Genomic DNA, 23,822 nt, shown 5'->3' with positions numbered 1-23,822 from the left:
ACAAATTTAACTGTAGCTTAACAAGATGCACTCTCACGTCAGAGTAACAATATTATCACCTGATCGTTGCTAATCCAATCAAAAATTACCACGTTTTACGTAAACGATAATCTTGAACGGAAATTAAAAGTTCAGGCATTTAAAAAAATACCGAAAAAAGTCATTTTTGATCATCCTCTCGGGAACATATTGGTTTCGGAAATCTCGACAAAATTATTTTGAGTTTCTATCTGATCATGAAAATAAAAACATTTTTCCCTTTTTCTCACGTGGATTTCATCTTAGATCAAAATTGAGTGTTTTTTGTACGGTTGAAGAACAAAACAAACCCAAGTCTGTCCAAAACATTTCCAGTCGGTAAAATTTTGAAATATTTAACTCGAATGGAAAATAATTAACTTAAAAACAATTCCTCGTTGGAAAGATAATTTTGACTAGATAAATACCGTTAACTTCCAATAAAAGGGAAAGATAATCTGGCATGATTAATAAGCTGAAATATTCCCAGATTGATCATGAACATTTTTAACAGTTCTAGTCTAAACGAATGATTACCGCATTTTCTACATTTAATTATGCCCTCCAAAGAGCGCAGCCAGAGCGCCACCCTCCAAGAAACACGGTTATTTTATGTGTTTGCATTTTTGGGGACGGCGCAGTGATAAAAGTGATTTAGAATAACTCGTATTTCTGACCCAAAATCTAAGTCGATAAAAGTAGTGCTTGTATTTCCTTCCTTCTCAGTTGATCAGGATCTAGTCAAATTAGAAGCTAAACGTCTCAGCCACAGAAAAACACGCAAACAGAAACTCGCTAAAGGGTATCCAAAGATATATAATAGTGGAAAGGCTGCAATTTTGAAAATTTAGAGAACGCCGCGGCGGTTATTTTAGAAAAAAACTGAAGTCGTAGTAAGCTCGTAAATAAAGTCTGTCTCGACATTGACTACAAGCTTTTTTTTATAAGAATCTTTTAAATCCATTTCATCATGAATATTCTTAACTTTTTTGGGAAAATCATCCTAAAATATTCTTACAGCATTCTTAGGTTAGGATCCTAATTCAGACTAGATTTAACATTTAGTACATACGTCTCAAGCATAAAATGGCATTTTTGTGAAAGAAGTGAGCCTTACTTGGGGGTAATTGACAATTTATAATTAAAAATGCTCTAAAAATGACATTCATAGCTTGAGTAACAAAATTCCATGATGGTGATATTATTCTTCATTATATTCATTATTCTTAATTTTAATCTTAATCATTCAATATTCATTATTCTTAATTTTTTAGCCATTTTCATCATGAACATTCTTGTGTATTCTTATAAAAAAAAGCGTGTATGACTTTTCACAATCAACCAGAAAACAAAAATAAACTACCTACACTTTTAACAGTCTCGAAAAACAAACATTAAGCCCTATTCCCTAATCTAGCCTCTAGCCTTGTGAGTGACGTCACTCATTGAGCGATTTATATGCGATAATGAAAGAAATAGAAATTCTACCTATCTATAAAAATTTAAAAAGTTAGGGATGTTTTTATTCAAAGAAATATAGCTTGATCAAAAATTCAAAATGGGAATAGTAATATCTCAAAATAAAGAACAAAAAAAAGTACAAGGAATGTTTTCAAATGTGTTTGACGTGTCTGTTTTGTTTGGACTTCGTCATATTATCTTTTTACCGTCTTTACCGTGGTTAGCTGATATCTTAAGCAGATTGGCAGTATTTAATTGGTAGGCGATAGAAGGCAATAAAATGAATACCTATCTATAGCATTACTTTTATATATTTGATATGCCGAACTAGGCAATTAGACCAGATTATAAAACTTTTAAGAACATAAAGGAGAGAAAAAAAACAACGTCGAAAATTTGATTTGTTTTTTCAATCGCGTCAAACGATGTAGTTGACTTAAGATTTTTATTTGATCAAAAAGCTAAGACAAACGTTTGACTGTATATATGGATAAGGGCTTAAGTCGAAACAGAATTGATATACAGTTGGTTGGTAGCTGGCGAGGAACAGAACTTCGTGCTGTTTATAAGCCAAAAGAATAATTGAACAAGTTAGAAGACCGGATAAACTGGGATACGACAAAAGCAATTTAATTGAATTCAAAACATCCTGGAAAGTGTTAATTTTGCGACAAGTTTGTGTAAGCATTAAATCCAAAATAATATTGAGCAGCTGATCTTGTGAAAGACAACGTGAAAATTTTTCAAGATGGCATCCCATGAGAACGGAAAGTTGATGATGGAAGATGGTGTCCAATACTCAGGTAAGAAAATCAAATATCCATTGGTTAATTACAGTATTTATTTCCTTAGGGGGTAGTCAGAAAGTATCTATTATGGGGGTTAGGGATCCTAGGGAGGTGGGGGAGAGGCGTCAAGATTGTTTCCCACCCTTAGGGGGGGGGGTCCAAAAAAATTTCATGTCATTTTAAGTGGCCTATATTTGGATGGGGATGTCAAAAATATATTGACTGGTTAGAGGGAGGATTAAAAAATTTTTTGAAGATATCAAGTGGAGGTACAAATTTTTTGGAATTTTTGAAAATATCCTCCAACCTACCCTACTACATACTTTCTGACGACTTCCTTAGCTGGCACAAAAGGTAACGTTAACGTTGAAACAATGTTTTGTATTTGCTGGATTATTTGTGGGTCATATCGTTGAAAAAATGAAACACAACTTAGATACTAAATCAGGGGTGGTAACAATGAGTGTTAATTCACATTTGGATGATCTTATTCCTTAATTACCTTTTTTTCAAGTTTAAGTTTAGCAAAATAATCCCTCAAGTTGTTACAAGAATCGATAATTTACCTGGAAATCCCAGTAAAATATAGGAATTTCTCAGGCATCATCGAGTCTTTCGATTATTTCCACATAGTCCACTACAGTCACCGGCACGACTATACTAAGAACTTAATTCATATAAACGGAACATTGCAAGATTCATTAGTATTGTATAATATACGTATTTTGATACTTTAACGAGGTAAAATTTTGTGGACCTCGCGGATTTGGTTGTCATCCGCGAAATTAAGTCGCAATGGAAATTTGGAAAGGCCTTATCCGCAAAATATTTTTAAACAAAACTCAAAGAAAGGCAAAAATAAACTACTTTTTGAATGGTTACTGGTATCTCGGTCAAATATAAACATCCTCTTCTCACAGACCCACTGGGAACCCTTCCAACTGAAAAAATTAGCAAAAATATTGTCCCCAGTGGAAAATTATATTCTAATTTATGTCCCCGCTGAAAATAATCAAATAGGCTAATCCCCACTGCAAAATATTGTGCTAGTTTTTCCATCCCTACTTAATTTCTTGCTAAATACCCCCAGCCATAAATCACATGGGAATATCAAGCCCTATGGAGTTATGGTCCGTTATTTTTAACCCCACTGGCTGAAAAAAAGTCCACCTACTGGGTTTGTGAGAAGGGGTGTATATAAGGATCCTAACAATTTGCTAACTTTCGTTTCCCCTATCCAGTTGAAAGGCGGCTTAAACTAGGTCACAGTGTGGATGTAAACCACACTGAAACGACCGCCTTCCATCACGCATCACGCTCGCGAAAGAGCGCGCGCACATTATTAACGCTTACATGTCATCTCCAATACATTTTAGATTATTCATTGAAAACAGATTACAATATAGTCATTTTTCATGTCTCGATTATTCAATTCCGAATATAAGACATTCAGGCAAAAAAAAGAGAAACACCTGGGTAATCTAGTTAAAAAAACCGAAAGTAAATGGTAGACAAAGTAATGAGCCAAGGCAAAACGAGATTAGCGTACCACTATGAAAGAAACCGCCTCCGGCGGTCGATAAGTATTTTCTGAGCCATTAAATCTATTGTTGGCATTGTACCGTGTTCTTATAAAATTGTTCTAGTAAAAAAAACGTTGTAGCTAAGATTTGTTTATTCTAGTGACAATTTTTCATTACTTTTCTATAGTAACTCCTAGCGAGAACCACCGTTAGTTTTCTGTTCAAATAAACGTGATCAAATCCAATTTGTTTTGAGATTCATTGTGTACATTGGACTAAAGTCTTGTTTATATAATTTGGGTTACAAATCTATTTTCTTCTATCTGCCGAGAGTGCTCAATAATATCAGAGATTGTTCAAATTAAAAGAAAGAGACTTTGATTTATTGTTTAGAATTTTAAGTTTCATGCCGCCCGTATGGACGACAATCAGCTGAATTAATTTGGTTTAAAACCATTCCAATATAGTAATAAAACAGCACTTAACAGAGATTTGAACTTCCAATTTTAAAGTCATTATTAAAGATTAAATCTGTCTGAATATTAGTCTATAGTCTAGCAAGCTAGACGACTAATTCATACATAGTAGAAATAAAGCAAAAAGTAATTTTATACAAAACTAAATTCCGTAACAATAATCGTATTATCATGTAACGCCTATACTAATTACACGCATTATAAACGACTCCAGTCTATCTGAAGTTGTAAAAATAATCAAGTAGAAAAACCCCGTTAAAGTTGTTTGCATTTTGTCCTTTGAAAAATCTTTATTCACTGGGTCTGTCAGCAAGAGCCTCTATCACAAAAAAGGTGCTAGTCAAGCATAACAGACCTATGGCTATGATGAAACAGATCTCAGGCTATGATGATGGCCATGTTATATGTATCTCACAAGAGAAACAAACAATCAAACAAACAATCAAGCCTCATAATCCGAGCTAAGCTGATTGTCACATGAAAACGAGACTCGATGCTAAACTTTTAATTCAAAGAGACAAACAGTATGTAGACAGATCAATTTGCTATTTTAATGACGAGAGCAAATTAAAATGTTTAAGAGGTCAATTATCTCCTGCATGTCAATCAGATATTATCAGCATGTTACACATCTCTTTGGTGGAGATAAATCACACTGATCATTAAATTGGTGTCAAAAGAACGGGCAAAGAAGCCATGATATTACATATTTCAACACTTCGACTACCTTTTTTTACTAGGGCATCCGGAGGGTGGGGGGTCAAGATTGACAAGTGCAATTACATTGAAATTTTGACCAGTGATAGATATGGATAATTGAAGGTGATTTATAATTTCTTTTTTCAACGTGGAATGACTCGGTTATCTGTCTGGTTGATAGAAAGTAAAGTTGACTGAAGTTGGCTCCTGAAGGCAGATTTGTCATATGAAAGAAACTAGTAATATAAAAAAAATTCGTTCCCATGAGTAATTGGTACCTTGCAGAACCTGAAAAATCATCTTTAAATATTCTTACAGTATTCTTAGGTTATGAAGCAAACCCAGCCTAAAAATCTAGCATGTATTATATACATCCAAGCAAGAATTGGGAATTTTGGTAAAACTTATAAGCATTGCCCTCCTGCGTATAATATCATCAGAGATTTGGAAAAAGAGGATAAGAAATGCGCTATTCATCTATTTGAAGCTAGGCTGTAGAATCTTTTGTTTCTATTGAAATGTCTGCTGCCGATCGATTGTTTTCGTTCTGAACCAATCAGAGCGCTTGATTCGTTATGCGCACAAGACTAGAAGTACAAACAAAAAATGGCAGCCGTGATTGATATCGAAAGTGAATTTTTTTTTTTTTTTTTTTCTTTCTAAAATCGAGAATTTGTTATTTTTTTTTTTATAAGCACTTTTTACTTTGGGACAAGACTTTGGGTTGCGAAGCCTTAAATAGTTTCAACTTTATTTGTAAAAAAATAAAATTTTCCTTGCTGGATAATTTAGATACCAAAAATAATTGAATGTGTTGCGTTTAGAATACAAACGAAGCTGGTAAAACTAGTTTATCATTATTCTCGGGCTAAAGTTTCTAAGAAACAATACCATAAAGGCCTCTTCAGTAGGGATAGCGAGGTTGAAAATAAAACCTTGGAGGACAAAAAAACAACAACAAATGTCAAAGAAAGAAAAGGAAAAAAAGAAACGATGGCCATTCATGATATCAATGCCAGGAGGTCATAAATAACCATGAAAGCTTTCTTGTAAGAACTTTATGAGTTCTAGACAACAAAACATAAAATAATCTTACAATACCATTGAAAAAATACAAAAATTATACCGAAGACATCACCAGGGGATTTCCCCAGATATGTTAGAAAAAATATTATAAAAACATCGTAAAAATGAGGTTAAAAAAACTATGCATTTCCATCCAACCCAACAAATAATAGTGTATAAAAATTAAATATTCTTCCACAGTGTATATTATGTATATTTGAATTACAGATTGTCATTGTTAGTTTGTATTTTTTTTCAGTGCATAATATGACTTCGCTATTTTCTCTGAATATAAATCTTTTTTTGCAACTGCTGCAAAAGATTAAGAACAAAAAGACTTTTCAGTATAATTTAACAACTTCATTTATAGGCCTTTAAAACACCTCAAATCAATGTGTATTGCAGAGCATGATGAAAAATAGATCACCGTTGACTTTACTTGAAGTAAAAAGTTGGATATACAATAAAAACGACCAAAGCCTTTCCAACTATGTTCTTGAGTAGTACATTTCATACAGATTTTAAGACTTCAAAGCTGATTAAAAATTGGATTATTGCTCCATGAACACTAAATGCAAAAGGTGTTATGACTCCATGCTTAAAAAAATTTAAATCTAAATTTGAAAAATATAGTTTAAAGATAAACATCAGACTGAAAAATATGAATATAAATTTAAATTATAGAAGCATTTTCTGGCTCTTCCTGGTTTGTTTACATTTGGCAATTTTGGCCTACATGTTCCCTGATTTGATGACTTGTTTTGACCTGCTTCCCAAATTAAGGGATAGCTTCAGGGCAAAAGCCCCCAAATCAAAATATAGACAAATGAAGTAGACTTATCATAGCATTCGCAGCACGTATCCATTTCATCTATACCATGCAATATGTATTTATGCCTCAAAATTCAGTTTCCAAGGACAACCTGGATAAAAAACAAACATCGATCAATAAAGATTCCAAAAAGAAGTTGCATCAAAATCCACTTCGCCAGAGAACATTTACATAATGTGTATATCGAAATCCCCAATTTTCCATTGAACATTCTAATAATAAATATATCGACATGCATTTTTCAAAGGGCATACAGGTCCAACCGCTCAAATCCACTTTTTCCATAAATATAACATCAAACACCATAGAATTATTATTCCATCCTGCTTCTGTTGAGTCAAATAGATATAATACACGTAAAGTTTTAATACATCAGTTTCCCACTCATCTTTTAGCAGTCCTTTTCTTTCTTGCTGGCACTGCAGAGAACGAGAATGACCGTCAACATGCAAAAAAATGTCTGAATCTTGAGTCAATCGTCGTTGCATCAGCAACCTGTACTTGGATGGCCAATACTTCTATGGGACGGTGTTGTTAACAGTATTTCACAAAGAATATGATAACTAGCCTGAAAATATATAAAATGTAAATCTGTATATGAAATTACCCCTAATCCGTTTTAAATACAAAAAGCAAATTCCACGGATTAAACAATATTTTGAGTGTAAAAGTACCAAAGCCTTGCACCTTCTAAATCATAATCCACTGACTGGTCAAAATCATGGCCCTTCAGGTAGTCACAATTTATAAATATCACATGTCAAAGTTATTTTTTTGAAATGTTTTTGTTGTTGAAACCTTGAAATTTCCAACCCAAAAATCAATGGTTTCCCTAGATAAAGCTAAAAGTACACAACAGAGGAAATCAAGTATACTTACTGAATCTCAATTCCATTACCATGGAGCAAGTTTTGCTTAAAATTACATTTTTTTTTATTTAACTAAAAGTTGAAGAAAAACAACAAAATTATCAATTGATTTTGCCCATCTTAAATCAAAATGCCAAGACGTTTTAGAGAGTGCCGGGGTAAACTAATACTTACATGATCACTATCAACCTTTCCTACTACCCATAAAAATTATGTCTGCAACACAAAAAAATTCATTCAAGAGCAATACAAGCCAGAAAGAAATTGGTCCCAATTTTTCAAAATTTCAAGCATGCCTCATGTCCGCCATCTTTACTCCCAGAATATGGAATGATTTTCCTCGATTTTCTCAGGGGAAACCCCCAAAAGATCAAAGATTCACTCCCCAGTCTCTTTTTCACAAAGAACTCACTGGAAAGCTTTATTATTCAAGGACTTTTTTCTTGAACATTGGTTAACCTGTACGTAACGCCATTTTGTTTCGGCCTTCCTTCTTGCTCAACTATTCTACAGCCTTGCTTCTTCAAAGGGTGCCGAATTCAAAGGGAAAGAATAGGAAAACAGCGAGCGGCAGCGGCGTTTCTTATCCTCTTTTCCCAAATCTCTGATATCATCAAGATATACTTTTAAACCAACATAAACCTGTCCGATACTCATTTCTAACATTAAAAGTAAGTTTCTTTATTTAGTAAACATACACCAGGATATACAACAAACACTAAAATTCAAACAATTGCTTTTAGATCTACTCAAATATTCTAGAGAAAAACAATTCTAGAGAACCTACTTAACTTTCCAATATTAAATCTTATTGCATAATAACCATTTCTGGTGTTTTTTGATGAACGATAATATCATTGTTAACAAGATGCACGTTTTTTTATAAGAACAAACTATATAAGAACGTGAGGTTTCGATGGCCGAAATGTTAAGAACATTTTTAGGCTTAAAACTCAAAAAGCTAAGAACAACCAAAGGCTTCAAAACTTTTGGATGCGTTATCATAAAAAATGTGTTACTACGTACAAAAAAATACACACACAAAGTATGAGCTTTTTTCTAACATCTTTACCTTTTCTTCAATCATAGATTCCAAGAAGAAACGAAAGCAAGAGAACTTGGACCAACGAATTAACGACTACGTCGACGGTTTCACGGTCCATGGACTAACCAAAGTGTTTCGTTCAAACAAACGTGAGTCATGTGTTTGGATTATTTTCATTCTAACTGGTGTTTTGTTCGCATCTGTGGTCATTGGTCGGCTCCTTAGCAAATATTACAAATTCGCCACCTATACTGATGTCCAAAGAATCATAACCGACCATAACACATTACCTAGTCTCACTGTATGCGATTTTAAAGCCATGCAGATTGAATATTTTTCGTATTGCGGCCAACAATTTACGAATTGGAATAACGGTGATACCATTTGTGATTATACGAAAATGATGAATTTACCGAACCCGGATGATTTGCCTTACCAGAATACGTCGGTGTGGAGAAACGCATTGTTCGAGGTTATCCATTGTAAAACCTGGAGCACCGAAACTCCGTGTACAAAAACACCGAATATAACCTCTCGAATGAATGGTGCATGTTTTACATGGAACTATAATGGTGATTTCCATGACGATTACGGACATTTAGAGTTAAAGTTCAAGCTACGGAACAACGACAGTATAGAGCAACGGGATATCGTGGTTTTACCTCACGATTCAGACAACGTTGAAATCGACTTAATGAAACGGATCGCGATTGAGTCGGCGGTCAAATATCAAATCACGATTGGGAAAACGCTGCTGTTACGGAAACCGGAGCCATATTCAGGTTGTCAGGATAGAGCGGGTTCGGACGATTTGGACATCTTTCCAGGTGCTTATAGTCGACACACGTGCATTGAAACGTACAAACAAATGAACATTTTCAAAAAATGTGGCGGAGTTTTTGATCACATTAGAAAATACTTGCCTGAATCGTCCATCTCTAGATATGAAGATAAAAACAAGACTCTGAACGAAATCAAATCGTGTATTGGCAAAGAAATCGAAGCAAAGGGGCCACCTAAGGAGTTATGTCCCTTCCCTTGTAAGGAGTTAGAGCTACGTTTAAGTCCACACAGCTATAAAAGTTCAGAATCGAAAAAGAATGTATATGATGTGGAGTTACAACTGGAGAGCGTAGATTCTTACACCTTGATGGAAGAACAACCTATTTACTCCTTGGAACAAATGAGTGCGGAGATTGGTGGATTTTTAGGCTTAGTCATGGGTGCATCCCTATTGTCTTTTATTGAACTTTTTGTATGTGGTATGTTATTTACTTTCAGGAAGGTGCATGGATAGATAAGACATTAATGGAATACCAGCTCACACATGCTGGTATGAAATATTGCTTCGATGTTTCCCAGGCATACTTTTTCTGTCATGTTAAATAGATTTTGAGTCGCCACTCCTAAAAAAACGTTCATTTTTCCCCGACGTTATACCTAACAATATTTGGTAATTAACGGAAGAAAGATTTTCTCGCTCCCTGAACCTCCCTGATAAGAAAACCAGTGCTGTAGATAAAATAACACTATTTTTCAGAGATGTGTTTTAGGATTTTTAGGATTTCCTTCACTTTGAAAGAAAGTGAAATGAAATTTTATAGGCGTTATGTTGCACCTGCAAAAGTTAAAGTTGAATTATGCGCTGTCAAAAATTATATTAAGATTTTATTTTTAAATAAGAGTGATACGGTTTGCTTACTCATCGCATTCAAGTCTAGATTGCGTCATTTTCCATAGTGGAAAAATCCGAAAAAAGCCGGAATTTCACCACTTTTTGCGTTTCAAAAGCTCATTTCTCGCTGTCCGATAGTAAAAAAAAACGATCTCGACTTACACATAAATAATTGGGGAATCATTACAAACCATGGAGATTAATGTTTTACCGAGTTTATGTATGTGTGTTTTTCTGTGACGGAGGCGGTAAGGTTCTAATTTGACTAGATCCTGACCAGCTGAGGACGACGGTTTAGCACGTTTACCGTCCTTGATTTTGCGGGTCAGAAATGTGGGTTATTCAAATCGCTTCAGTCACTCTACCGTCTTCAAAAGTGCAAATACATAAACTCGCTTTTAACTTTAAGATGATCACGATATCAACTTTAAGAACTTATTATGCTGTAGAAACTGTAACCGTAGTATTTTTTTGTAATATTTTATAGAATAAAGTATTGTAGAAACTCGCAAACGTTTGATTGATATTTTTTTACCTGTCGATAGAGATATATACCTTAAGGGAACTTATTTTGGCGGGAACTAATTTTGGCGAGCGACGAAAATCTTTAAAAAATTTAATTTTGGCGGGAACTTATTTTGACAAATAGTGATTTTTTTAATTTTGGCGGGAACTAATTTTGGCGAATGACAAAGTAAATCTGTTCTATTTTGCCTTATTTTGAACAATTTTGATGAATTTCAGGGGCTATTTAGGCAAGGAAACAAATAATTCAATTTTGGTGGGAACTTATTTTGGCGAGTGAGCAAAATATTTAATTTTGGCGGGAACTAATTTTGGCGAATTTTGCCTAAATTCGCCAAATTCGCCAAAATTAGTTCCCGCTAAAATAAGTTCCCTTAAGGTAGAATATGCCCGTTCCTCTACCTTCCAAGGGCCTTTCAGCTTTTGAATAAACGCTCTAGTTGATAAAGTAGGGGGAAATTTGTTCGATATTTTTAGGTCGTTCGACTTTTTTAGTCAAAGCACTTGTTATACATTTTCCGGAAAGCTAAGGGGTAGGTGAATCAAAATAACATGCATGCCAATTTTTTTCTCGGACACTTGTGCGTCTTTCAGACAAATACGACGGTCTCAGGCAAAAATCATAGGGTCAAAATTTTAGCTTGAAAAAAGAGACCTGTTGTATATTTTTGGAAAGCTCTTAAAAAGTTAAAACTAAAGATACATTGCAAGTATAGGTGATTTCTGTACCTAACTCAAGATATTGACCCTTAAAACTAGTGTTTTTCAGCCAAAAACAATTTTGTCCACTTTTTGAAGCTCAATATCTCGGGTTGTAATTTGTCTAAGTATCAACCACAGGGAAGTTTTACAATATTGAAAAAGTATTTGTTTTGAGTCACCTGCAGATGAAAGAAAAGTTATCCGAAAATTGACTTTCAATTTTTTTTAAACAGATGGTACAAAACTGACCACAGGGTAAAATAGGGGTGAATTACATTTCAAAGCTCAAAGAAGGAGTGTGAAACTCTTCATCACAACAACAATATGATTGAACAAACCCTCATCCAAAGGGCCTTGATAGTTGGGATGTTTATGTTTTTTAAAGCCCCAAGATTCCGTTTTTAATAAGGATTTAAAGAAAAATTGAAACTTTATTTTGGGGACTTTTTTTGAGGTTAAATTGAAAATATAAAAAAGGAAGAACTTTAAATTCACAAACTTTTACATGAAATTAACCTAATCTGACCCAAACCTTAGCACACAAGGAATGTTTTGAGAGTTTTTTTTTCAGAGAGGATTCATTTTCGATTCAAACAATCCCTTGAATGATTTTCGGTTATTAAATGTTTGTTTGTTTCACTGTCGAAATGGGGATCAATTTTTCGATGGACGGGAAAAAATCAAGGAAAATGGAAATGGAATCAGGTCAGTAAAGTCTTTGTTTTCATAATTTCTGAAAATATTTGAAGCAACCCTTTATTTAAGGCTTGGGGATACGAGAAGTTTTTTTCGCGTTGGTGCAATGCGCAACATGCTCCATCCCACCAACTTGAAACGCTTCCTCGTGTCTCCACCCCGTTTTTCTTTCTACCAAAAAATACATGGGAAACGCATTTTTTTCTTGTGTTGGTGGAGTAGAGCATATTGCATTGCACCAAAGCGAAAAAAACTTCTCGTGTCCCCAAGCCTTTATAAACTGTTTTTTTTTTTTTAGTTCCGTATAAAATCCTGGGTTTGCTTAAAGGTGTTATGCTTATGAGAAAAACAGGTATTTGCGGATGAACGATAATATATAGGGCTTTATGTTAAGTGAGTCAATCCAGTGTTAGTAAGTTTGATTTGCAGTTGCAATCCAAGCCCGGTGAAACAACCGTGGGGAGAAGGCTTAAAATGAGATAAAATTTGCTAGGAATATCAGAAAACAATCTCATTTGCCCAAAAGTGGGGAGGCTAATAAGTCTCCCCAGGCTCCCCGCTTCCAGCGGGCCTGCAATGACATCAACCAATCAGTGTTTCTGATATATCACGAGGTCTCTGAAAATGCTTTCCAGTAGATTTTATAAACAGCCAAGGTGGTGAAGGTATGGAAAATTTTTGATTTATAAGAATATGCTCTCTGAGAATATTCATGATGAAATTAGCCAAAAAAACTAAGAATATATATACTAAGAATATCACCATCATGAAATTTGGAAAATGAACCCAAGAATGCTAATTTTAGGCCATTTCATTCATGAGCATTTTTACGCGTAAATGGCTAATTCTACTTTTTGCTCAAGATTTTCGCAGAGACACCATATTTTTGCTTGAGGTACACATATACATGTCAGAGTTGGGTTTTATTCCTTAACCTGAAAATACTGATAAGAATATTCGAATATTTTGGTCCGTTTAAAATTTATTTATAATTTGCTTTGGCGCCACTAATGTCCTCACTGAAAAGACGTCTTTTAATTGGATACTCAAATTTACAAGACATAACAGTCGCCAATAGCAGAAAAATTTTTTGAAACTTTCATAAATTTGCAAAATTGAAAAGTTTGCAATAAAAATAAGAGGTGAATTTCTGACAACTAAAGTTCAAATTTTGTATATATTACACTTTTCTTTTTTTATAAAATTTTAGGTTTTTTTATCTATCGAGGAGCGAGAATTCCACGTTTCTCTTTCAATACAAAATTTCAAGAATTTTCTTTGAAACAAGAATAGTAATTTTGAGAAATTTGTTGTCAAAAGAAAATTCAAGGCTTGAATCTTTATAGTGGTTGATCTTCATTGACTTATTGGAAACTACTCGACTATATAAGGGCTAAGACTATATAAGGTACACGAAATGTACTTGGTCATACTTTCAACGATAATAAACATTAGGTGTGAAAACTTGATAGTTTTAGGCAAAAATAAAACAATGCAGTGTTTCCGGAAACCGGCTGGTTGAAAAAAAAAATTTCTGACCCGGCCGCAGACTTTTGTTAGTAGTTGATACACCGGGGGGGGGGGGGTACTAGGATTGCGAGCTGACGGACGGGGGGGGTGCCGCCGCCGGACTTTCGAACTTTAGACCCTTACCGGGACTAAAAAGGAGAAAACAAAGGAAAATTTTGGGAACTTTACGACCCTTAGCGGGACTAATTTGACCAATTTTGACCAAATTTCGATCTTTCAGGGGGCAAAAAGTTGAAATTTTCCTTTTTTCCGACCCTTACTGGGACTGAAATTTGATTTTCTGATTTTTCCGACCCTTAGCGGGACTTTGGAAGTCCAAAAAAGGTACCCTTAAGGGCGGCACATACCCTCCATTTGCCTAAGTACCCCCCCAGGGTTGATACATTAGTATTCAGGGCTTACTTCATACTGTTTGTACCATAAAAGTTATCTTTAAAGTTCTATTTCAATGATCTTAAGTTATCAAAAATAACAAAAAAAAAGATTTTTTCCGGCCGGCCGCATGAGAGCTTTTTTCGTTCACCCGCATTCCGGAAACACTACATTTCTTTATTTTTGCCTTAATTTTCTCAAGAAGGTAACGTAAGGATTACAAGTTAGGCTTTCTATGAAATAAAAACTGTGATTGCGAACATCAGAATTTTATTGGTGTATTGACTGTCAGTAAAACAGTTGAAACGTTTTTTTTTTTATATAAAAACGTTCAATATTTCTGAAGCCTTTGAATATTCTTAATTTTTTGAGTTCTATGCCTTAAAATGTTCTCAAAATGCTCTTATTTTTATCATTTTGAAAGTATTTTTGTGCGATTTCCTAAAAATTTGGGTGTTTTAGAGTTTGTAAGGCTTAAAATGTTCTTTACTTGCTCTTATAATTTTAGCCATTGAAGCCTTATGTTCTTATGTAGTTTATTCTTATATAAAAAACATGTAATGTCTCAACTATCAGAAACTCCTTTGAAAAAGGTCTGATATGAAGAGCACTATGAAACTCGCAATAAATAAACGTTGCTGTACATGTTTTTCTTTAAAGGTGTCTGTCCCTTGGTCAGGCTCCAGTATGCTTAAACTTTCAAAGCATCCAGGCATATCAGATGCTTATTATATATTTGTGAATTATCATGCTTTTGATTGACCCAACCCAATTAAAAAAAAATCTCATTGGAATTTTGTCAAAATTCGATCCAAAAAGCGCTTAGATTTTCGGAGTAGTGGAATGTAGCTAGTCTTGGAATGTCGTTCTTGCTTGACCACTTCCAAACATTTTTGAACAGAAAAAAATTGACCACATGAAAAATATTTCAGGCTGGCGTATATGCTTATGGTGTTATGCTTGGGAAATTTACGAATCTGAGCCTTCATATGTTAAATTTATGACAAAAAACATGTATTGTAAATGTAAAAACTAAATTTTGGAAAAAGCTCGTGTTCTTACTCTAAGGTCTCGAATAGACGTCCCCACCCCGCTTATTAATTTTCGAAAATATTTCGGACCCCCCCGTTCTTATTAGGACCCCCCCCCCCCCCCCGTTTATTAGTTTTTAAGAATATTTTCAGCTGTCAAAGAGAAGGACCCTTATTTTGCTCTAAATAGCCTGATTTTAGCCTCTATTTACCTAAATATTTTCAGACCCCCCCGTTTATTCAGACCCCCCCCCCCCCCCCGTTTATTATATTTTGCAAAAATTTCGGACCCCCCCTTTTATTCAGACCCCCCCTACTATTCGGGACCTTAGAGTAGTGTTTTAAATCAAGTAATATCTGCTGATTCAGGCTGATTCAGTTTTTCGGAATTTTGACCCCTCTGAGTCAACCTTTCTGGGGAGAGGGAGTAAATATCATTTTCATTACCTTAAAAACACAAAGCCTTGGGATACTCTTTTTTTATAAGAACCAGGAATCTACTTGTTATTTTTTAGGGAGTTTGACTGTTAAATTTTTCTTATATCAGATTGATTGATTTGATTGATTGCATTGATTACGCAGTCAAACCTTTTTTCATCTTTTGTATTTGCAGTTTTTCAAATTCGACAAGAAATAGAAAGTCGGTTTAAATACAATGTGACGTTGTTCCCATCAATGATGCAGGAGGATGATGGTCTTGAAGAGAAAGAACAACAGGTCATCACTCAAAACAACACTAAGGTGGAGTACAGCAATGACTTTACAGTCACCAGTGAACAAATGGAAGAAAGATATCCTTCATTATTCCCAAAGAGTAAGTTGAATTATTGTTGCGCCGTGATAACATGGCTTTTTTCAAGAATTCACAGTGAACAGTTGCAATCTTTCAATAGCGAGTTTTAATGTATCTGTGTCTTTCTCTGTGACGGAGATGGTTAGCTTCTGATTTGTCTAGATCCTGACTGACTAAGAACGACATTAAACAAGCACTTTTAGCGTCCTCGATTTTGCGTGTCAGAACTGCGGGTTATTCCAAATCTCTTCAGTAGCTCAGTCGTCCTCAAAAGTGCAAACACATAAGCTAACTAATAATTCGAGATGGACAGATGAAATGTTTTCAACAACAATAGATACTCGACTTCAATCCTTTCAAAAGGTCACGGTAATTCTTTCTGTATTTTAAATGTATTTTAGTTTACTGCGTTTCAATCTCAAATACAAGAATACATTGGCGAATCAAATAATTAATGCTAGTTTTTTTCTGAAGTATGCTATATATCCATCGATTCGATTTTGATTTTTCTGCCTTAACTTCGAAGAAAAAGCATCTGCTATTGCATTAAGTGTTAGGTTAAGTTCTTAACTATAAAAAGGAGATGAAACAATACAGTCGAGTATCTATATCTCTATAACTCCGCATAATGATATTCCCACTGGGAGAAAATTACTTTATTTTTTGTTAGCCCAAATCTCCGTAACTTGAAACATCCCAGTTGGCACACAACGTTGTTTCAACGTTCATTTATCGTTATATGGACGGTGTGAACATTAAATGAACGTTGAAAGAACGTTGTGTGCAAGCTTGAACGCTGAACGTTGTCTTGAAGCTCAAGAGTTTATACTTGAGTGTGAAATAATGAGCTATGATGGAGCTGGTTCCAATGATTCCAAAAAAATACAATCCGAACAAGTATACTGTAATAAATAATTTATCTGCCTTTAATTTTTTTCAGAAGAGTACAGTCCAGTTCAACGCCGAAAATTCTCAGCTGTTTTACCTAAAGACAAGAAAAAACGTGATAAAATCTTGAAGGAAAAGATCGATGGTTACATAGACGCGTTCACAGTACATGGCTTGACACGTGTTTTCAAAGCACCAAAACGTGAAGCCATATTATGGATGGTTGTGCTCTGTTTGGGAATTTTCCTGACCACCATCGTATTGTATAAACTGTTAGCAAAATATTTCAAGTATGAGACTTATACTGAGATTAAGTCCGTTGTGACGGATAAGAACTATTTCCCGAGTCTTTCCATATGCGAATTAAAGATGTTACAGAGAAATTATTTCTCGTATTGCGGTCAATCAATGAGTCCTTTACGTGATGGGAAAAGTTCGAAACAGCCTTGCGATCATGCAAAGATCCCGACGTCGGCACATAATGCATCTATGATCGGGAATCAAACAAAATCGTGGTCAAACGGCTTGTTCGATGTATTGTATTGCTACACGTGGGATTCTAAAGATTGTAACAGTTTATATCATTTCCGATCAAACCGGAATTTAAATCATTCGTGTATCACATGGAATTATCAAGGAGATATGACTGATTTATACGGTCATGTCGAAATCGGTATCAAATTCCACGCATGGGATGATAGAGAACCAAAAATTTTTGCTTCACCGCATGATCCAAATCTCATTGAAATCGATTTAACCAAAAAGGTTAATTTGGATGCACACAAGCTTTATGAGATCAAACTTGTGAAGACGGAGGTTAAAAGGTTGCCAAATCCATACCCGTCCAACTGTTCCAGCCAACGAGTGATGGATATTCTTCCTGGAGACTACAGTCGTCGAACCTGCATCGAATCATACAAGATGTTGAACGCTTACAAAGAGTGTGGTGACACTTTCGATTACGTGCGACCACATATTCCGGAAAAAATCAAAACTCAATACTCGAAGAATAGCAGCGTTAAAGAGACACGTGCTTGTATCCGAAGGGCCGTTCAAAAGGAGCCGGAAAAGGGCCGGTGCCCCTTTCCATGCCGAGAACTAGATCTTGGAATCAGTTCGTCTTATAATGAACGTCATGGTCTAGCAAGCCAGTCAGGCCATAATGGCCCTCATGAATGGACCTATAATGTGGCGCTGCAGTTTCAACACGTAGATTACTATAAGATAATGGAGGAGAAAGCATTGTACTCAGGGAATCAATTGACATGTGAAGTAGGAGGATTCCTCGGTTTAGTTATGGGGGCTTCCATGCTTTCTTTTGTTGAGATTTTGGTATGTGGCGCATTGTATATGATGCGAAAAATGTATAATAATGAACAAGAAGATGTTCAATAGCGATTTTTGTGATAGTTTTAGAGAGGATTACTCGAGTAAACTTCAAGCAGACGTGTTTCAAGATAAATTATGAAGACCAGCGAGGATTCCTTTCGTAGATTATAATTCGTTCGAAGCTCTCCAGTTTGAGCAATGACTTCTTTGAAGGTTAAGAGAACTTTAGTATTACATTAATTGGAGAATATTGCCATAATTTAAAGTGATTCCCTGGATTTATTATGTAATGAAAATATAGATTTTAAGTACATGAAAATGACAAAACATTGAAAAAAGACATGTACATGTGGTCATTACTCTTAACATACATACTTTTAAAATTGAAGGGTTTTATTTCGAGTCTGTAAATGAAGAACGATTTTATCCTGTCGGCAAACATAGTAAAAGTGATCGACTGAAATCGAATTCGACAAAATAAGCACTATTTATGTAAGAGACGAATACGTATTTATACTTTAGATTTTTGATTATATTTCTTTTAGGATTGCACTAATACATAAATTCATGACTTTTTTCTGGAATAATTTTTCCTTGAAAAATATAAGTTGACTTTTTTGAGAGACAAGTCATGAGATTATGGAGCGCTGTATTTGTTGTTGTTGTTGTTTGGTAAAATTGTCTTTCCATAATAAAAGGGTGTCTTAAAGAGATTGAGTTACTCTTAGGTTCCAAATAATATGTTAATTTTTCGAAAATTTTCCAACCCCCCTAGACTTTATTAGGACCCCCCCCCCCGTTTATTAATTTTTAAGAATTTTTTTTATTTTTGGGCTTTTCGCAAGTATAATTTCCAACCCCCTGCCAATAAGGTCCACCCCCGTTTATTATAATTTTGAAACTTTTCCAGCCCCCCCCCCCCGTTTATTTGGAACCTAAGAGTATATTTAAAGGTTTTATTTTTACATAAGTGTTCCCGTTACATAAGTGTTCCCACATTATTTCATATCAGGACAGTGTCTGCCTATTGTTATATTATGCTGATATAAGCAAAAGATATTTTTCTTTTCCTCTCTTTGACCAATGTTGTCAACCTTGTCAATCCGATGTGAAAAAGCTTCGAGAATTAAAATTGTTGAGTAAGCAAAAGTTAAAAAGATATTCGTGAGTGGAATATTATCAAGTAAAAAATTTGGAAAGAAAAAGGAAAATGAAAACTTTGACTCTATAAAGTAGTAAAAAACGACAAAAAAACAGCCTTTTGTCGATCAACCAGCAATAAACTTTGTTTAATATCTTTTGATTGATATGAAAATTTTTGAAAAAATTTTCCAAAGTGATGATGATCTAAGATTGAAGAGTCACTCCTGTGAAAATGGTAATTATACCACATTTCTACAAGAAATTGATTTTTTTCTTCTTCATTTTTCGTTTTCATTTTCCTTTTTCTTTCCAAATTTTTTACTTGATAATATTCCACTCACGAATATCTTTTTAACGAGCACAAAATCGCAACTTGATTCGAATTGTATCAAAAGTTACAGCCATTTTTTTCTCGAGTTGCAAATTATTTTGAGACAGACTTTAGTAATTTCTCAAATCTGAGGTTCATATCGTACTTAATTTGATCCTCATAAAGTATATCTTTAAGCGTTACATATTTTATGGTTGATTTTTAGGTAAGTTAGCTAATATTGGGTATCATATTATTCGTATTTTAAAAGCTATATTCCATACCGTACTTACCTGTAACAATCCAAAATTTCCCTTAACAATCAAATGCTTTTTCTGTGCACTGATTGGTTCATTTAGGTCAATTACATCATAATTTTGAGTTTCAACCAATAAGATTTGATTGTTAAGGAAACTTTCGGATTGTTATAGGTAAGTACAGAAGCTCCCAACATATAATAAGCACTTTTATGTAACATCACGTAATGATGACTCGTTTTCTAAAGAGTTTTCTGAGCTATGATCATCAACCGTCTCCTCCTCTTTTGACCGTATAATAAGCATCTGGATCCTTTCTTAAAAGCCTATGTAACCTGTTCTATATTAACTTAAAAGAAAAAAGTGCTTCTTTAACACTATTGCCTAATTTGGGAATTTCAAACTGTTGAATAAATTCTGCACTCACATCTCTGTCTCAGGAACAAGAACAGAGATGTTTAACTAGTAAGTAGGCCCATCCCATGGTCTTGGCATTGTAAATAAATCGACTGAGGCTGGTTAAAATTTCGATTTTAGCCTCCGATATTCCTCAAATTGGCCCTATTTTTGAAAGATGTTGCCCAAGAATTTAACTTTCGAAAGTATGAATCGTGATATTTAAAGATAACTTTTTTTTAAAAAGGGGGCCATACTCCCCTGGCCTCCGATCACGTGGGTCCTATTTGTCTCTCTATAGAGCTCCAAAACACAGTAAATACTACCAAATTTCAGTGTTATTACCAGTGAGAATTTAAGCGGGTAATTTGAAAACACTTTACACCTGATTTCATCAATAGTCCTCCTCGGTTGAGTCGGTTGGTAACAGGAAAGTGAAAAATACTTTGCGCTAAGTTTTTGATCTCCCGTCTTAGTAACCGTCTCTAAGAGAGAGGTGAAAGCACAGAAAATATTAATACCCTACGCCACTCACCTTAAACTAATACCAACAAAATACCAAAACAAAACAAATAGTCAAAAGAAGTATATTGAAAAGTTTTTAAGAGTAATCTGTGATGATTTAATACATGACTCTTCAAATCCTAATTTTTTTTAAGTGCTCAATGTAGGATCGGCTTTCGAAGGCAATGGTATGCTAGCTAGAAGTTGAGATTATTTTTGAATCGATGAAAGATGAATAGCTTGTTTTGAGTTTTTAGACTTCGGTCACAGTGTCACAATACTTTGGAAATATTTTATCGATTTCAAGGGTTTCTGTACAGTTTTTCGATGCATGACACGGTTGATACAAGTAAGTCATCGTTAAAGGCTTTGTCGTCAATCTCCTGATGACGTCATCGATAATCGTTTTACGTGTTTCGTTTGAGATTGTATGGCGAAATTTCGGCTCAAAGGTTCGAACATTCAACTATCGAATACACTGGTTGCATAATTATATCAGTGCAGTCAAAACATGTGATTACTCGAAAAGTTCACGTGATTTTATTCCCATATTACTTTGCTTTTCGACTTAAAGCTGATAACTTTATTAGTATCAATAAATTCGAACCAATCAGAAATAAATGTCGTGTAACAGGCACATAAAAATTTCGAGTAAAAGCCTGACTTTAATTCTGCTACCTGGTATTAAAACTTTTGTCTTTTCACAGGGGCGGTTGATTTTTTAGAAAACTGATGGTTGTAGATGAACTATTTGTTGAAATTCTCAAACTACTAATTTGTCTTTAAAATACATCTATCTTCATTTGAAACTTTGCACAAAAGCTTTTATTCTAACAAAATTACAAAATTGATTACAAAGTATTTTAATTCTGAGGCCCAATGTCAAAACTTGATAAACCCTGTCTCACCCCATACCCGGGGGGTACTAGGGTTGGCGGATGAGGGTTATGTGCGGACGGGACCCCCGATAACAGACCCTTAGAGAGACCAAATTTTTAGTGAAAAGTGCCACTTAGAGGGACTAATTTGAATTTTTCTAATTTTTATAACCCTTAGAGAGGCATTGGAAGGTAAAAAAACCGACCCTTATCGTCCGCACATACCCAGCACCTATTTTTGCCTAAGTACCACCCCCGGCCCCCATACCACACTTGGTACCCCGTAGATGTAGCTTAGTTAGGGTTAAATGAGGGGGTCAGTTAGTGTTACAAAGCTAAGTGAACCTTGAAAAGTTTCATATCGATGAAATGCAACATGTTTATTATCTTTCCTGTTTTGCTTGTCAATGTTTAATGACAAATGCCACAGAAATGTCAAACACACAAGCCACATAGGTTGTGTGAGTAAAAAACCATCTTTTCCTTTGCTCCAAGCTCACACTTTGACATCAAGCACACCCTCTTCTCATAGACCCGGTGGGATTTTTCAGCCAGTGAGGATAAAAAAAACGGACTGAAACTCGATGGGGATTGATAGTTCCATATTGTTTAAGGATGGGAATCAATTCTTTTGTTTTCAAGTCAGAAAATTCAGTGGTGATGGGAAAATAGCATAATATTTTGCAGTGAGGGTTTATTTGATTATTTTCAGTGGGGACAAAAATTGGAGGATAATTTTCTACCGGGGACGATATTTTGGCCAATCTTTCCAGTGGGTCTGTGAGAAGGGGGTGTTCAAGTATGTACCCTTTTTGGGTTAAAATCGTTTACATAGTTGAATACATAATGGTATCACAAAAATGTTCAACACTGTACACGTTTTTATAAGAATATCTGAAATTTGAAACCCTCGGATGTTCTTAACTTTTTAAGCTTGAAGCATGGCGTTCTAAATTCAAGGCCTAGCAAGCGTGCTTTGAACGCCATGCATAGATGACAAAAAAAAATTGAATTTGACGGGAACTTAAATCTACCAAATTTTCTTCCTTTAATGTACCACTTTTCAATGCTCTTAATCATGTAAAGGCTATTTTGATTTCCAGTTTCAAAATAAAAATTTGATAGGTCGATTTTTAACGTTTTTCAGCACTTACTGAAAGTAACTTTTCTATTCAATGGAGCATAACATTTGATCTAATGAATCAAATTTAATAAATAACCCATCAAAATTTAAGTCTATCTTTCTTCTTTCCAATGAAATAGGAATGGTTCTATTAAAAATTTTAAATTTCGAGAAAATTAGTTTCTAAGAGAGAAACTTTTTTGTGGCGCACCCGGTATGAAATATGGTCATTTTGATTCCCCTACTGTTCTTGTTACACTGTTTTTTATAAGAACAAAGTATACAAGATCAAAATGCTTCAATTTCCAAAATATTAAGAACAACTTAAGAACATTTTAAAGGGTTTTCGGACTCTAAAATACTGGACAAAAAAATACTCAAAAAAATGGTGAAATTAAGAACACCTTAAGAGCATTTAAAGGCTTCAAGCTTAAAAAGTTAAGAACATCCGAGGGTTTCAAATTTCAGATATTCTTATAAAAACGTGTACAGTGTTGAACATTTTTGTGATACCATTATGTATTCAACTATGTAAACGATTTTAACCCAAAAAGGGTACATACTTGAACACCCCCTTCTCACAGACCCACTGGAAAGATTGGCCAAAATATCGTCCCCGGTAGAAAATTATCCTCCAATTTTTGTCCCCACTGAAAATAATCAAATAAACCCTCACTGCAAAATATTATGCTATTTTCCCATCACCACTGAATTTTCTGACTTGAAAACAAAAGAATTGATTCCCATCCTTAAACAATATGGAACTATCAATCCCCATCGAGTTTCAGTCCGTTTTTTTTATCCTCACTGGCTGAAAAATCCCACCGGGTCTATGAGAAGAGGGTGTGCTTGATGTCAAAGTGTGAGCTTGGAGCAAAGGAAAAGATGGTTTTT

General features: G+C 34.7%; 3 protein-coding genes across 3 annotated transcripts in view; 2 read left to right on the top strand and 1 right to left on the bottom strand.

The window, feature by feature from the left end:
* LOC136815441 (cation channel sperm-associated auxiliary subunit gamma-like) overlaps positions 1-23,822 on the bottom strand; it is a 170,922-nt gene that overhangs the window by 4,506 nt on the left and 142,594 nt on the right. The gene's annotated exons all lie outside the window — the stretch shown is intronic.
* LOC136815446 (acid-sensing ion channel 5-like) lies at positions 1,755-10,087 on the top strand. The gene is made up of 2 exons (XM_067071902.1): positions 1,755-2,282; positions 8,821-10,087. Exons 1-2 carry the CDS (start codon positions 2,228-2,230, stop codon positions 10,071-10,073), a joined length of 1,308 nt encoding a protein of 435 aa, XP_066928003.1. The 5' UTR covers positions 1,755-2,227; the 3' UTR covers positions 10,074-10,087.
* On the top strand, positions 15,924-18,666 carry LOC136815445 (acid-sensing ion channel 5-like). The gene is made up of 2 exons (XM_067071900.1): positions 15,924-16,121; positions 17,041-18,666. Exons 1-2 carry the CDS (start codon positions 15,983-15,985, stop codon positions 18,381-18,383), a joined length of 1,482 nt encoding a protein of 493 aa, XP_066928001.1. The 5' UTR covers positions 15,924-15,982; the 3' UTR covers positions 18,384-18,666.

The sequence above is a fragment of the Clytia hemisphaerica genome, unplaced genomic scaffold, assembly GCF_902728285.1.
Source record: "Clytia hemisphaerica strain Z4C2 unplaced genomic scaffold, Clytia hemisphaerica genome assembly, whole genome shotgun sequence".
Classification (NCBI taxonomy): domain Eukaryota; kingdom Metazoa; phylum Cnidaria; class Hydrozoa; order Leptothecata; family Clytiidae; genus Clytia; species Clytia hemisphaerica.
Note: the sequence above shows the minus strand (reverse complement) of the source record. Positions and strands in the feature narration are given on the sequence as shown.

Excerpts from the sequence above, each read along its gene's own strand:
- LOC136815445 (XM_067071900.1), top strand. The coding sequence starts at position 15,983 with ATGATGCAGGAGGATGATGGTCTTGAAGAGAAAGAACAACAGGTCATC. Across the intron at positions 16,122-17,040 it reads TCCTTCATTATTCCCAAAGA|AAGAGTACAGTCCAGTTCAA; the intron begins GTAAGTTGAATT and ends AATTTTTTTCAG.
- LOC136815446 (XM_067071902.1), top strand. The coding sequence starts at position 2,228 with ATGGCATCCCATGAGAACGGAAAGTTGATGATGGAAGATGGTGTCCAA. Across the intron at positions 2,283-8,820 it reads AGATGGTGTCCAATACTCAG|ATTCCAAGAAGAAACGAAAG; the intron begins GTAAGAAAATCA and ends CTTCAATCATAG.